Raw genomic sequence first — 14223 nt, 5'->3', positions numbered from 1 at the left:
TGGACGAACCCCCACAGTGTTGAGGCCCTGAAGCTCAGAGAGGTCCTTACACCAAAAAGACACAGCTGGGCCGACAGGGGCCCTAGTCCACTACCAAATTTTATTTACACCATCACGTTCCCCCCACAGCTCTTCGAAAATGGGAGAGAGACAGGGGAAAGGCGGGAGCCACGGGTGCTGAGCGACTGCCTTTGACAGGGGGTGCTTAGGACTCGCCCGCCTCAAACATCTTCTTCCTGCCCTCCATGCCGGACTTCTCCTCGATGTTCTTCCGCCAGTCACCCACATCGCGAAGGTCCTTCTCCTGCAGGTCAGAGGCATGCATGGCAGAGCAGCTGGCAATGCCCCATGGCCTCACGCGCACTGCCCTTCAGCCTACCACCCCACCATCCCAGTAGCTAGCGGAGCCCATGAATGTGAGGACTTCCCTGTGATTTAAAAGTGACTTCCTTGGGGCAGCATTAAATATGGAAGTGATTTTCTACCCTTAAAGTACTTTTTGGACAGTTTGTAGAGCTTTCCTCCCTGCCAAAGTGCGTTCGGAGATAAAACTCCAAATCCTGGGGGAGCAGAGCCCCAGCTCAGAGCCTCCCGTGCCCCAAGCCTGAGCTTTCGAGCTCTGCTCACCCCCATGCATGTGAGCCACAGCAGAGCTGGTGTGGCTCATCCTGCAACATTGTGCCACTGCTGCTGGCTGGACAATGTCCTTCATGCATCCAGCCATGGAAATCTCACTGCAAACACCAGAGAACTTCTCCCTTCTCATAAGCTCAAGGAGCCCAGTTCCACACCGCCGCATACTTTGGGGGCTACCCTCCACTTTTTCAATACTGTGGGAGATGCAGGAGAAAACACTGGGGTCACCCTCAGGCCTATCTGCTACTTGGGGTCCCCAGGACCATGGGCCTGGTGTATGGGAGGGATACCTTCTCAGTGTCCTCCTTCTTGACTTGCTTCAGGTTGGCGCGGAGGTCCATGTTGACCTTGTGCTTGGAGCCCAGCAGAGCCCGCAGCATAGCGTCAGCAGACATGCGCACCCTGCGCAGAGGCGGCCGCTTGAACTTGCCCCTGAGGTCGAACAGCTTCTGGTTCAAGTCTTCCAGCTGTGGGGAGGAAATGAAGGTAGAGAGAGAGGGGGGCATCAGCTTCAGGAGATGGACTAGGTGCCAACAATTGGTGTGAGGAGGAGCTAAGCATGAGCTCCATAAGCATGGAGACTCCTCTGAAGTGGCTGAGGGATCATTCCACAGGAAACCCACCTCCTTGGTAGTCTTCTGTAACTTCACCTCTGTGTCATACCTCTCTTCATCCACTGAGTCTATCTTGGCATGAAGCTTTTTGCACAGGTCCTTGGATGAAGAACAGAGAGGAAAGCTGAGTACAAGAACTCACACATGTGATTCCTCTCCCCTGACCTGTGCCTTCTCCTCTGCTCTGAAAGATCCCCACTCAGAAGACTGGGGAAGGATCAGTTCATCAGCCAAGACCGACTGATCTAAGACAGTGAAGGGTGGCTTGCAAGCTAGTTACTGCTCACTGTTCCACCAACTCCATAGGACTTTTGCCTCAACATGCCATCAGAGACGCGACTTTCCGGCCAGCTAGCCCCTTCTCTTGCAGGGACACCCCAGGCTAGCACTCAAGCCAGCTCCATGATATCCACCCAGGCATGGGCATGTCATCAGGTGACTGCAGAAAGAAGGCTGTGGCCTTAGCACTGCACATAAAATACCCCACAGAAGTTGTACTCTGCCTTTCTGGGCCTGCACTGCCAGATATCCCCCAGAATGTCTTTGGGGGTGCTAGTACCCCTGCATCTCCCTTGTCTCTGCCTCCACAGTGGAGGGAGGCATCCAGAGAAGGGCCAAGATAGGAAGACATAGCTCCACTATGCTGACTGATGGAGCCAAATCCTTTCTGGTCCATCACAGTGAAAGGATTAAATAAATCATTACCTGAAGCTCCTGCATAGATCCTGGCAATGACAGAGGAGGACAGTGCTCTGCCAGGTAGTTCTGCTTTTCCACCTCCTTAGCAGCTGTTTCCTTTTCTATTTCACTGACAGCAAGCTGGAGCATAGCACTCTGGAAAGCAGCAAGAGGAGGTCAGTGAGGTGGGAGGCAAGGGCAGAGCAAGGGAGCTGTGGCAGACCCCAGCCAGAGAGACAGCTCTGCCGACGGGGAGCTCCCTGCCTCCGCGACACTGGCATCCCCAAGCAAGGGGATGTAAGCACAACATACCTCAGCCAGACCCGGCCATGCCACCTACCTTCAGGTGCTGCCGACGGGCAGTGGCTGCCCTCCTCTTTTTCTGCAAGTGGGAGGAGGAGGAAAGAGAGAAAGGCAGGTTATCATGTGTCCATTTCTGCTTCTTTTCCCCTCTGTGTATAACCCCGCTATCCGTTTAGACCCTGCTATATAACCTCGCTATCCATTCCTGCCAAGGAGCTGGCTGCAACCAGTGAGCATACCTTGACACACAGTTGGTCCCCAGACTGGCTGCACTCTGAAATGAGGGTTTGCTGAATCTGGCTTTGCTAATCTCAGGCATCTAAACTCCACAAACTAGACCTCAGGTAAAAATAGTGCAAATAAAGATGCATATAAAACAGAGATCTAAGCCTGGTTTCTTTGGATTTTTTTTAACCTTTTTAGAATTTTTTAGAATATCCTCTTTGCCCAGAAGAGGGTTTTGCTCTCCATGGAAGTCAACAGGCTCCAACACTCCTGGAGAACAGGAAGCTGTGGGATTTCTTTCTGAGAGATTGATGGCACACCCATGTGGGAACAGCCCAACACATGAATACATGAATATGTGGGGCTGAAAAGACCTAGCACAGGGTCTGTTCTGGCCAGTTAAACTAGGAGAGGTGGAGGGCAGCAAGGCTGTGGCTGCAGGACAAAAGCCACCAATGCCAGATGAGAAATACACTGCGCTCTCCAGCTCTACAAATCTTTATGTTTTGGGGAGCGTGGAGACTGAGCCTGCCTTTTTGTGCCCATGATGTGTTGGGACAGCAGCAACAGGTCTCCTGGTTGCAAAAGACGCTGCAACCTTGATCTGTCACTGCATTGCAGCTGTTTCCTCAGCCCTTTGCCCAGAAGGCAGAGCAAGTCTGAGTGTGGCTGGGGCAGGGGAAATGCACTCTGACATCTGATATGCAGTTGTGGGGGAGAAGAAAGCAGTTTTTGGGTGTGAGTTTCTGCTACATGCAGGAGGAAGTGGATAAGGATCTACAGAGTGCAATGCAAAAAATCTGACATGTTTTGCATATACAGATGGTGCTAAGGCCTCAAAGAGGTGGAGGACTCTGCAGTGCTCTTCCATCCCTCTTTGGAGTGCTGGGTTTGATGGGGAATTAAAGTACCTGTTGGACCTCAACTCCATGTTGTGCAGATTCTGGGCTTTCCTGAAATGCTCTTCTCTCTAGGTGAGGACAAGCCCAAGCTTGTGTTGTTTTCAACATCTGGGGAAGTGCCAGCCAAAGATGGAGGACTGAGCAACTTGCTAAGGGGGGAGGTGGAGCGATGCTGGCAGAACCAACAGCTGGTGTTGGTTGCTATGTCTCTTGCACTGGCTAGGAGGGAGTTTGGGTCTGCTGCTGATTCAGAGCCATCTCAGTCTGCACAAAACCCACCTCTGTTTGAAGACATGCATTACATGACTATCTGCCACCAATGGTGGGATTTCAACACCACAGAAAAGATATAACCCCAGAAGAACAAACACAGAACAAACAAACTTTGTTGAAAGAGGCAGTGAATTCTGCTGTGACAAGCCACATACAACCCTCCCAGAACTTGCAAACTCAATGAAACTCCAGTGTAACTATTCAAGGTTTTGAACCCAGACCTGCTCCTGTTCTACTGGAAACCAGGGAGAACACCTAAGCATGCAATCTCCATCATCTTTATGTTCCCCTAGAAGCTGACCATACCGGATCATCTGTGAAAAGCTATTTGACAATGTTGTGCAGGTTGAAGGTGAGGGAATAAATATGGGGAATGACAAGCAGTGCAAGCAAAGAACAGGTTTCAGGACCACCAGCCATTGCTCTCCAGGCAGGGGTTCCCAGCACCATCTCGTGGCCAGCGTGGGAAAAAAAAAAAAAAAAGAGGGAAAAAAAGCCTTAGCACCTGACTGCAAGCCAGAAACTGGCAGAAAGGAACATCTTTAAAAGTTTGTTGTTGTTGTTTTCTGTTTTTCCCCACTTTTACTGGAAGGAATCATCAAGAAAACAGCCTGGGCTGTTCTTCCTCCTGAGCAGCTGCTTTCTTTCTAAGGAGGAACCATGAAGCCAAGGCTGGTGTCACAAGCATTGCTAAAAGAAAAAGCCCAGCAACACAAAACACACTTACCTCGTCACTGTTCAGAAGAATGAGATGGACGAGGAAGGAAGGAAAAAAAAAAGAGAGAGAGAGAAAAAAGGCAGTTAGTAACTTAATGAGAAACAAGTGGAGGAATCTTAAAAAGTAAGAAAAAAAAAGATAGTTAAAAGTTTTAAAAGGCCAATAAAACATTAGAGACAGAAAATGGGAACTTACTCAGCCATCTTGCTTTAAGTGGTTGTGAACCTGGAATAAAAAACAAAGGTTTTCACAATTACTCATGATGATGATGATGATCTTCATCTTAAAAACAAAGCAAGATTTCCCTAGTCAAAAAGAGGAATAGGTTTGTTCTTATTTCGCAACTTCCCCAAACTTTCATCACATGGGGAGGCAGGCTGTGGTCTATGGATGGGAGCCAAACACATGCCTCTTTCCTCACACCCAAACCTCAGCGTCTGTGGCACTGGGCAAAACAGTGTCTGGGGCAGAAAAAGCAAGAGATTTGCCACAGTAATTTTTTGCAGACACATCTCTTCTGTGACCCCTAGGAAAACCGCTTTATGCAGGGATGGACAAAGGGTGAAAAGCAGCTATTTTTGGACTTGATTCTGTCATATAGTTCTCACTATATAGTTCCGTAACAACAGAAAAAGCAGATCTTTCAGGCCTCAGCCTCCCTGCCTTCAATACAGGGCAAACAGCTCTGCCCCATTTCATGAGCAAGAGATGTCCTGAGGCTTGTAGAGGCTCCAACACTATGGGCGTTGAGTCAGACAGCCAGTGCAGGTAGTGAGGACTCCAGAGAGTATTGGCTATGTTGCATGGTGCAAGAGCACCTTTTGCAACAGCCACAGCACAAACAACCCAGAAGAGGTTTGAAAGGATTTTTTGTCGAGCTGATAAAGCCACAACCCCAGACAAGTTCTTGCATTTCCTTTAAGTGGAAATTAGATAGGCCAAACACAGCGTGTTGGAGAGAAAAGCACCTTTGCATCTCCTATATTTTGCTGTAAATTGTTGTCCCATAAACACAATTTTGTTTTCTTTCTAGCAGAATGGTATTTCCTACTAACGGTATTGTCCTACTAACAGGAGGACTCCAAGTGCCTGCCCATGCAGGACAGACAACCTCCCCAAACTCAGCTCCCTACAGACCTGGGAGACCACCTTGGGAAGTGAAGTGTTAATGGGCCCTGAGTCGACGGGAGGACATACAGATTGCAGGGACAAGCTCCCTGAGGAAACTTTATCCTACAAAATGTGCAGGCCCATCACATTACTGGGGAGGAAAGTGCTTCTAAAAATGGTCAGGGAGCTGCACAAGGAGCTGCAGCTGTCTCCTCAGACAGCAGCCTTTTGCCAGTGCCAGGCCCCATGACTCAGGGAGGCTGGGGCAAAGCAAAGCAAAAGCCACCACAGGTGGCTCAGCTGTAGCTGAGGGACAGGGCCTCGGAGGAACGCAAGCTATTTTTGCTTTCATGCCTCCTGCACACACGCACATGCACCCACTTCAATGACATCTAAGCTGCAAGTACAAAGGAAGCGAGAAGCCCAGTTCACAGCCATCTGCCTGCAATCCAGGCTCTACATCCCCTGTTCAGTGGGTTACATTAAATTTGAGCATCTGTCTCTCTTTTACAGGCTTCCAAGCTCTGAGGACAGTTTTGGGGAGGAAGGTACTGCCCTCACCAGGTGAGGAACAGGGGTAATGGCTGTAAGTAGAGGAGCACTGTTGAGTTACCCAAGCTGAGGATGGGGTGCCATTTCCCATGCCCTTGGGGAGGTCAGCTCTACTTGCCCTTCCATTCAAGCCAGAGGGAAAAAACAGTCAAGTGAGGGGAAGGCATGAAACTAAAGAGACAGAAAGCAACTGGAAAAGACAGACTTTTTGATGCACGGACCCTCTTCAGCAGGCAAAGGGTGGAGCCAGGCTTATTAGCACCCGTTTTCCCTAGCAGGCCATCCCTCTTAGCGTTTATCTCCCCCAAACACATGAATCTGCTTCCATTTCAACCCTACCAGCAAGCTGGGTCAGTAAGAGACATGCAGAGCAGCTCACCCAAGTCCTGAGGAGGAAGACTGAAAGCCCCTGTGGACAGACAGGACTGACTGGCGAGCCGTAGGCAGCTGGCTGAGTAAGGAGGTATAAAAGGGCTTCTCGGGTGGCTCAGCAGAAAATCCACCTTCTCTTTAAGGGCATGGAGACCTTCTCAGACCAATGATGTGCAAGACTCCCTTGTGCACCTCCCTTGGCCGGGGCAAGCGAGCCAAGCAGCCCTGGAGGAGAGGGCAGCCACCCTGGGTAGCAGGGAATGCACATACAGACAGTAGGGCAGAGAAGGGGAGAACTGCTGCTGCTCGTGAGCAGGAAGCAAAGCCGCCTCGGAGCTGGGGGAGTCTTCCTCCCCCTCTTCTCTCTGGCTATCCTCTGATGCTGATATGGCCTTGGGGCTATGGGGACTCCAGGGTTCCCACATGCAGCAAGCTACCTGCAAGACCTGGACTGCAAGGTACAGCCATTGGTAAAATTCCCCATTGAAGATATAGTTCATGCACAGAGAAGGGAAGAACAAGGCAGGGCTCTACGCATTGCTTTTGAGCAGCTTGGCCCTTCGCCTGGTGGGAATGCTGAGCAGAAGGATCCCAGTTTGTGTGTAGATCCCATAGAGAGAGGAGCCCCAATATCTCCTTCTGCCTTAAGGTGCTCCCTTCCTTCAGCCACATCTCTTGAGCTAGGTCAGAGGTGATCCTGGCAAATCTTTCCAAAATTCTTTCCCTGCTGCAAACCATGACTGCCTCTGCAGCAGGTGGGGGGCTGCACTCCCCTGTCCCATGGCAAGGCGGGAAGGCAGAAAACCACAGCACAGGCTGGGTCTGGTCAGGATTTGTCTCTCTGGATCAAGGGCTAAATGTTTTATATAGTGAAATTGACCTAACCCTGCAAAATCAGAAGTTTCAGTGGCTGTAGAGGTCTGATTCTCCCCTTCAAATACACAGAGAGAGGGTGGTTCAGCAGAGGTGTCTGGCTGGTAGTAGCTGTTGGGAGAAAGCAGCTCGAGCCTGTGATCCCTCACCCCAGGGAGGAGGAGAAATACGCTTTCTTCCACCTGTAGATTGCATCAGTTCAGGCCACTACAAGGACTACAAGGAGAATCAGCCCAATGTGAGCCAGCCTCTGCATGGAAGCAGCTCCTGGGCACAGGAAGCCCTGTTCCTGCTAGGCAAGCACAGCACAGCCGAGTCACACCAGCTCCTTCTCAAGGGCTGTGACAAAGGTGGCCAAGGTGATGAGGGCATGGGCACATGGTGACTTCCGAGCACCCTCTGCTGGGAAAGGAGCAGAGAGGCACATGGATCCTCCTCTCAGGCCCTCTGCACAGCCCGCAGCTCACTCTGCAGCTCCCTGTTCTCAGGCCTTGCCGCACGCCACTTCCTCTATATTCCTGTCCCTGAGGCAGTCCCCATTTTAGTGGTGATGGTCTTCAGCTCCAGGTAGGCCTACAAAACATCCAGATTAAAATTCCTGGAGCTTCTACCATACATCCCTTGCTACTGCCTCTGAAGACAACTTGTTAGTGGAGGCCTTGCTGTGGACTATTTAAAGTTGAGGCCCACCTAGCAACCATCTTCCATCTTGTCTCCAGCAAAAGCAGATAGTTTGGCAGGAGGAGGTTCTGCTTGTCCCAGTTAAAGAGTTAGGTTCTCTGGAAAGATAAAAAACAGACCAAAGCAAGCTACCCAGGAAAATGTCTGAAGGGAGACAGTGACCGCCCTCCACCAGCCAACAGCAGAAATCATCCATTAAGAAACAGCTTAGCTGCTTCACTTTTCTCCTCAGTATCAACTCTGTAAATCATGTTTGTCTCACTTAAACTCTTTATTATTCCAAAGTTTCTACAACATTTTTTTCAGCTCTGTATACAACTACACATACTCCAGCAACTATTGGCTCACTGGTCCTCAAGATAGTGGTTCAGCTTTTGGAGGAAGAATCAAAACTGGTGAGTTACCAGTACAAAACTTACCAAAACTTATCTGCACCCAAGAGTTTAATTTAGCCCCATGAAATGAAGGCTCTTTGAACTTTCCAGAGTGCAGGCATGCCTGCAAGGAAGAAAATATATATATATACATATATATTTGCTTTGAGTTCCAGCTTTTGGTTATCACTTTACCTGCAAGTGTTCGGTTTGAAATGGGTAAGTGTGGAGTTCCCAGAAAAGGTTTTGACTGGCAGATGTGGTTTTAGGATAAGGAGACATCAGGAGGGCCAGTGGCTACAGGGTGAAGTGTCATAACAGGGTGAGTACAAGGTCAAGCCTTCAAGCCTTTAGAAGGCATTCCCTAGAATTGCCTTGTCCAGAGGTCAAACTCTAGGATAGCTCTCTAAATATAAGGCAGCATTCCAGATCCTTCTGGAGGAAGACATCCAGTGAGCACCAGGAAGAACAGAGAAGAAAAACACATACAACCACACACACATCCCACAATAGGTGAGACCGTTGACATTAGAAAGTGGTTTCTAAATGAAGTAGAGTAAGTGTTTTGAGTGATGGCTGAACAAACTCCTCACAGAGAAACTTGAGAAAAGCATAAGGAAACTCCCATCAAGTCCTTCAGAGGGCTTCTCCAGTTAGCATAAGACCACAGGGGTCAGGAGCAGATGCCGCATTCAGAATCACAGAATGGTTGAGGTTGGAAGGGATCTCTATAGATCATCTAGTCCAACCCCCCCCGATCAGCAGGTACACCTAGAGCATGTGGCACAGGGTGGCATCCAGGCAGGTTTTGAAGATCTCCAGAGAAGGAGACTCCACAACCTCTCCAGGCAGCCTGTTCCAGTGCTCTGTCATTCTCAGTAAAGAAGTCCTTCCTCATATGGAGGTGTAACTTCCTATGTTTCAACTTAACACCCGTTACCCATTGTCCTGTCACCGGCCACGACAGAGAAAAGCCTGGGGCCCCATCCTCCCTGGAGCAGATGATCAGTCCCCATTCCTTTTTCCCCTGCCCACATACTAGAAGGACACACAACAGTGTGACCCACCACCTCCACACCACTGTGACCATCCTCCATTTTCTCTGCCAGGCCTAGTCAGGAGGAAGGAGGTTCTGTCCTATATTTTAAAGGGATTTGGGTATTGCACTTTTGGGCTAGGCTCTTCCAGGAAACACCCTGAGTACAAGCTATCCCTTATGGCCATTTCGTTGCCCTTATACTACCTGTTGCTTCCTCTTTTGATGCTACAAGCATCAAGTCGACATGCAGTGCACCCTATAAAGCACTTCATTCACTATGTAGTCATGTAGCTGGACTAATTAAGTCAGCATGGCACCAGAGGACATTATGTTTCCATCTGTCAGTACCTAGATCACATTTGCTACGGTTCTGAATGTTCCCCCAGTGCCAGAACTGGCTCTGCTCCTACATGATCCCATCCTGGCTCCTAACACATTTGGAAGTAGCTTTTATTTCTAAGGATTATATTGGCAGTAAGGATCTATGCTTCCTGCTTACCAGCAAATGTGCTTATAGTAAAAAAATCAGGCATGATCACTGAGCAGACTGATATTTGATGTCCCTTTACTTTTCCACAATCAAATCAGAACAATGCACATTCCTTCTCCCTCTGGTATTTCCCTAAAAGAGGTCCCCACACTGCTGGCACCAGACACTAGGAACTGCTACAAAGGAAGGCCATAGCCTTTGTATCTGTCCTAAATACCTGACATAAAACAGTCACCTCATTCACTTATGTGGTAAGTTAAGGCCATTTTCTTTTTGGCTTTCTTCAGGGCTGCTGCCAGACAACATAGTCACCCTGTCCCTTTAGCTCCATGCCATCCTCCTTGACAGGGAGTGCTTCAGGCCGGCCATGTTGATGTCTCCAGGCTGCAAGGATGTCTCCAAACCCACCAGCATGTCCTGGTGGCACTCCTGGATGTTCAGTGGGTATCGTGCCCTCACAAACTCATACGCTGCCAGCAGTCTCATGCTGTGCTTGACCATCAGGTACTGGATGACACAAGTAGGACCCAGAGAGTAACCATCTCTGCAGTGGATAAGGACACGCTTCCCTTTCTCCAGTGAGGCATCAATGCACTCATTGATGTCCTGGAAGTAAGGCTGCCCCAGTTTGTGATGCTCCCCATCCAAGGGAGCCTGGATGTCAACCTTGAGGCGTGACCAGCTGTGCCTGAATCCTCCTCGACCGCAGGTGCAGGGAATGATGCTCAGGCTGCGGTCACTGGGCAGACTGCTCATATCGATGATGCTGTCAATGCTGTTCTTGCACAGTGCCCGCCCACTGTAGGCAGCATTGAGGTTCCCCAGGTAGATGCAGTCTGTTATCCTAGCAATGATGGGTTCTGTGAAGTGGAAACACAAAGGCTCTCCTGTCTTCAAACCCCTGGAATCCTCAGGATGCAGGTTCTTTTTCCAGGCACCCTTGCGAGATTTCTTGGAGCTGACACTAGACAGAGGACTAGAATCCAATTCAGAGCTGCTGCTCCATAATGGTGGCGAGAACAGGGAGAAACGGCTAGAAAGCTTGGCTTTGGAAGGGGTGTCCACTGGACAAGGCAGGGGAAGACCCGAGGTAGGACTGGATCTGAGAGCACAGGAGAGGGATGCCTGCACTGGAGACCATGTGCTATGGGCTACCCCTCTGCTCTGAGTCTCATCCATCTGCAAAACAGGAAAGGACTCGTGAGACTGCAGAAATTCATCTCTCCACTGCAAGAACAAGGAGACGTGACTTAGCAGTAGATTTTGCCCAGAGCCGCACTTGAGGTCCAACCCACCAGAATGTACTAGAAACCCTGAAGACCTTGCCCACCACTACCCCAAACATCCATCCAGCCTGTTTCCCTGGGACAGAGGCACAAACATGCAGTGAGCACTCACCTGGGCTTGCAGACCACTCTGCCTGTTCTGAGGTGCTTGGTGGTCAAACTGGCCTTCCCCTCCTGACGACACTGACAAACACAGTGACCAGGGTGTCCTGCTAGGCTGCTGGGCTACCGATGCCACATCCCCAGGCTTCTCATCGTGTGCTTCATTTTTACTTGTCATTAAGTTTGGACAAGAGCCTGTAGGAACAGGACAGCTCAATGTGGACCCACATAAACAGTGACACACAAGTATTTTCATTAAAAACACTGGCCTTGGAAAGAAACAAGGCATTTAAATGAGCTGTTCCACTCCACAGCCCAGTCCTTTCTTCATGGCTTGGTACAGCCTCAGAGGGAGCGCACAGGCCCTCCGAAAACCTAACAGCTAACTCCTCTGCCCAGACACTGGTCCATATCCAGGCCTCAGGCAGCTGATGTGTGCAGGAGTTGAGCCCTCCCGCATTCCCACGGGGTCTGTCCCTCCAGAGAGCAGACTCCTGATCACAATCCTTGCGTGTTTCCTGTCCTTAAATCCTGTGCACTAAAAGAGTCAAATCATGTCCAGAGAACAGACTGAGTCCTCTGTGTTTTCAAATGAACAAGGTTTAACACATCTCCATTCTTCAATTGTCTTTTAGGCTCTACATCAGTATGACTCCCCGAGATCAGTGACTGCCCTGCAAAACAATGGCAACCTATGGACTGATGCTTCAGAAATCATCTGTTTCAAACCCACTAGCTTTTTGCAAACATAATCCCAGAAGCCATATTTCAAAAAATTTGGCAGCTATGAAGACCCTCAACAACCTTTCCTACCTGAGCAGCACTGAGAAAGGGCCATGGGAGAAGACAGCTGCAAGGAGATGGGCCTCTGGAAAGTCTTCTGGAGATGCTTCACAATCAGGCCTGGGAAGACAGGGGTTGAGCTCACACTAGGAAAGAATAGAGATGGAAAAAATCCACACAAAACCCCACCAAGCATCTTTCAAGAACAGCTCAAAGAGTAACTCTTAGAAACCCACCTGCCATGGGCTACTGCTGTTAAGCAAGAGGACAGTCCTGGTTCTGATTGCTTGCCCCCACCCCATGTCATGGTATAACATATCCTTACAGGAAAATGGAAGCCCTAAATTCAGCCTGCCAGAGCCTTTCAGGCACAAAGATCGGGCAGCTTGCATCCAGTGTGAGGTTCAGAGTCAGACCAGTTTAGAACATACCCAAAAGTCATGGCTGGGAGAAAATGAATACAACCCTTTAAAGTAGATAAACCTTCAGGAATTTGTTTCTAACCTGTTCTTTGTCACATCCAGAATAAAGTTCCCCACCAGCTGCTCATAACATAAAGGCTAATTGTTTTAACTGGAATGTATTAAGTGATGCCCTTCACACCAAAATTCAGACTTCTTTCTCAAGACTGGTCTGAGTGATACTTAAGATTACAGCAAAATATTTCCCATCTAGATGTACCTAGGTGTCTAGGTTTGCAGGGCCTTTCCTACAAACATTAGCCCACAGTGGCTTAATTAATGCAGTATATGGCCAATTCTGCAAATGTTGAGGGTGGATTTCATCTGAGGAAACCCAGATGTTGACTATGCAGATGTCAGCATTTGAGACAGCCACCTCCAGTCTACTCACCAGCAATGGACAGAAGGGAGTAATTCAAGGGTGTGATTTTTCTCATCCCAAGGCAGATGGATGATTCGTACCTTAAATGTGCTTTTTTCCCCACGAAGGGATGGTTGCCCCTGGGTAACTAGTTCTCATGGAGATGTCTAATGTCCGTGTTACAGGAAGGGTGATGAAACCCTTGCTGAGTTGCTGAGGCTGTGTGGAGATCTACTATCTTCCCCATCTCTGCTACTCATACTTAAAATAAGAAATGTGTTTGGGTGTTTGCAGGTCAAGGCCTCATTTCAGCTTGGTTTAACTCTTACTCCTCATTGACTTCAAGCTTCTTTCTGTTTAAATTGAACTGCAATAAAACTGCCTACAGGGGTTTCATCAGCTTTGAGGTTAGTGAGGCTGGTTGAGAAATCCCTGTTTTATTAACACGCTACAAATCATCACAGACACAGATGCTAAATTCAGCATTTCCAGGAGATTTACTTCAGTTGCCCTGAAAGGATATTTCTGAGGCAGTCTTTTATAATCAAGGGTAAAAAGCTGAAAGACTGCACAAGGGATATTGTTTCCACCATGGGGGACAGAGTCGATCTGCACCTCCCACTCCACCCGCTGGCCAGCAGCCTGTTTGCTCACACTAGCCCACCGGTGGCACCTGCAAGCCTCAAGCCTGTTCTGCTGTATGCCACCACAACTCACCTGTGACACTGTCCTTCTTGCGGTGGCATTTTTTTTCCAGCAGCTTGAAAGCAATGAAATCCTTGTGCTGCTTCTGTGACTGCTCCATTCTGCTTAGGCCTGAAATATCAAGAAATGCAGGGTTGGGACATCTTGTGTCTGAGACAAAATAAATCCCTGGTGGTTTCACACTCAGGGACACTGGAGGTCACAGTACCACCCACTCTGCTTCACAGCCACACAACTGCTGTTGGAACAACCTGATGTGTTCATGTTGGTGCCTAGGATGTCTCGAAATTCCCCAAAGGGACCCGTGAAACATTCCCCCACTGCTCAGGGCTGGCACCGAGAAAGCAAGCGAAGATGCACAGCTTGGGTGTCACCACAAAAAATTCAAACCCAAAGGACAGCTGTGGGGTGGAGGATTTCTGCTCTCTGGGTCTCAGCCCTATTTTTCATGCTTAGCTTGGCAAAGAGGCACTTTTCTTCCTACTCTCTCAATGAAGAAAACATTCCCCCTCCCTTTCTGCCCATGGCGGTGAAGGAGGCTCCTGGGGCCACAAGGGCAACGACTGTGCCGGGAGCAAAAGGAAGAAAAGGGGAAAGGGGAAGAGAACTCCTTACCTCGCTCCAACTTTGCTGTGCCGCCTGCCCAACCGTTGGGCAAAGTTTGCTGCTTACCCGGCGCATTCTA

The 14223-nt window shown here is 49.2% G+C and overlaps 2 protein-coding genes across 2 annotated transcripts; both read right to left on the bottom strand.

The window, feature by feature from the left end:
- Positions 1-64: 64 nt before the first annotated feature.
- TNNI2 (troponin I2, fast skeletal type) lies at positions 65-4563 on the bottom strand. The gene is made up of 6 exons (XM_088525948.1): positions 4545-4563; positions 2269-2310; positions 1956-2084; positions 1260-1349; positions 927-1103; positions 65-304 (listed from the first exon to the last, which is right to left on the bottom strand). The coding sequence occupies exons 3-6, from the start codon at positions 2076-2078 to the stop codon at positions 206-208; spliced, it is 489 nt and encodes a 162-aa protein (XP_088382074.1). The 5' UTR covers positions 2079-2084; positions 2269-2310; positions 4545-4563; the 3' UTR covers positions 65-205.
- Positions 4564-10078: 5515 nt separating this feature from the next.
- On the bottom strand, positions 10079-13638 carry LOC148594520 (uncharacterized). The gene is made up of 4 exons (XM_088525947.1): positions 13551-13638; positions 12042-12131; positions 11239-11423; positions 10079-11019 (listed from the first exon to the last, which is right to left on the bottom strand). Exons 1-4 carry the CDS (start codon positions 13636-13638, stop codon positions 10162-10164), a joined length of 1221 nt encoding a protein of 406 aa, XP_088382073.1. The 3' UTR covers positions 10079-10161.
- Positions 13639-14223: the final 585 nt, after the last annotated feature.

This window comes from Tinamus guttatus, unplaced genomic scaffold (assembly GCF_059628265.1).
Source record: "Tinamus guttatus ecotype Peru unplaced genomic scaffold, ASM5962826v1 Tinamus_guttatus_pri_ptg000240l, whole genome shotgun sequence".
Lineage (NCBI taxonomy): Eukaryota > Metazoa > Chordata > Aves > Tinamiformes > Tinamidae > Tinamus > Tinamus guttatus.
The sequence above is the reverse complement of the archived record's forward strand: the minus strand, read 5'-3'. Positions and strand labels throughout refer to the sequence as shown.

Coding starts and splice junctions, on each gene's coding strand:
- LOC148594520 (XM_088525947.1), bottom strand. CDS start 13,638: ATGGAGCAGTCACAGAAGCAGCACAAGGATTTCATTGCTTTCAAGCTG. Junction 11,424..12,041: donor CCTTTCTCAGTGCTGCTCAG/GTAGGAAAGGTT, acceptor CTGTTCCTACAG/GCTCTTGTCCAAACTTAATG. Junction 11,020..11,238: donor AGAGTGGTCTGCAAGCCCAG/GTGAGTGCTCAC, acceptor CCTGTTTTGCAG/ATGGATGAGACTCAGAGCAG.
- TNNI2 (XM_088525948.1), bottom strand. CDS start 2,078: ATGCTCCAGCTTGCTGTCAGTGAAATAGAAAAGGAAACAGCTGCTAAG. Junction 1,350..1,955: donor GATCTATGCAGGAGCTTCAG/GTAATGATTTAT, acceptor TCTTCATCCAAG/GACCTGTGCAAAAAGCTTCA. Junction 1,104..1,259: donor TACAGAAGACTACCAAGGAG/GTGGGTTTCCTG, acceptor TCCTCCCCACAG/CTGGAAGACTTGAACCAGAA.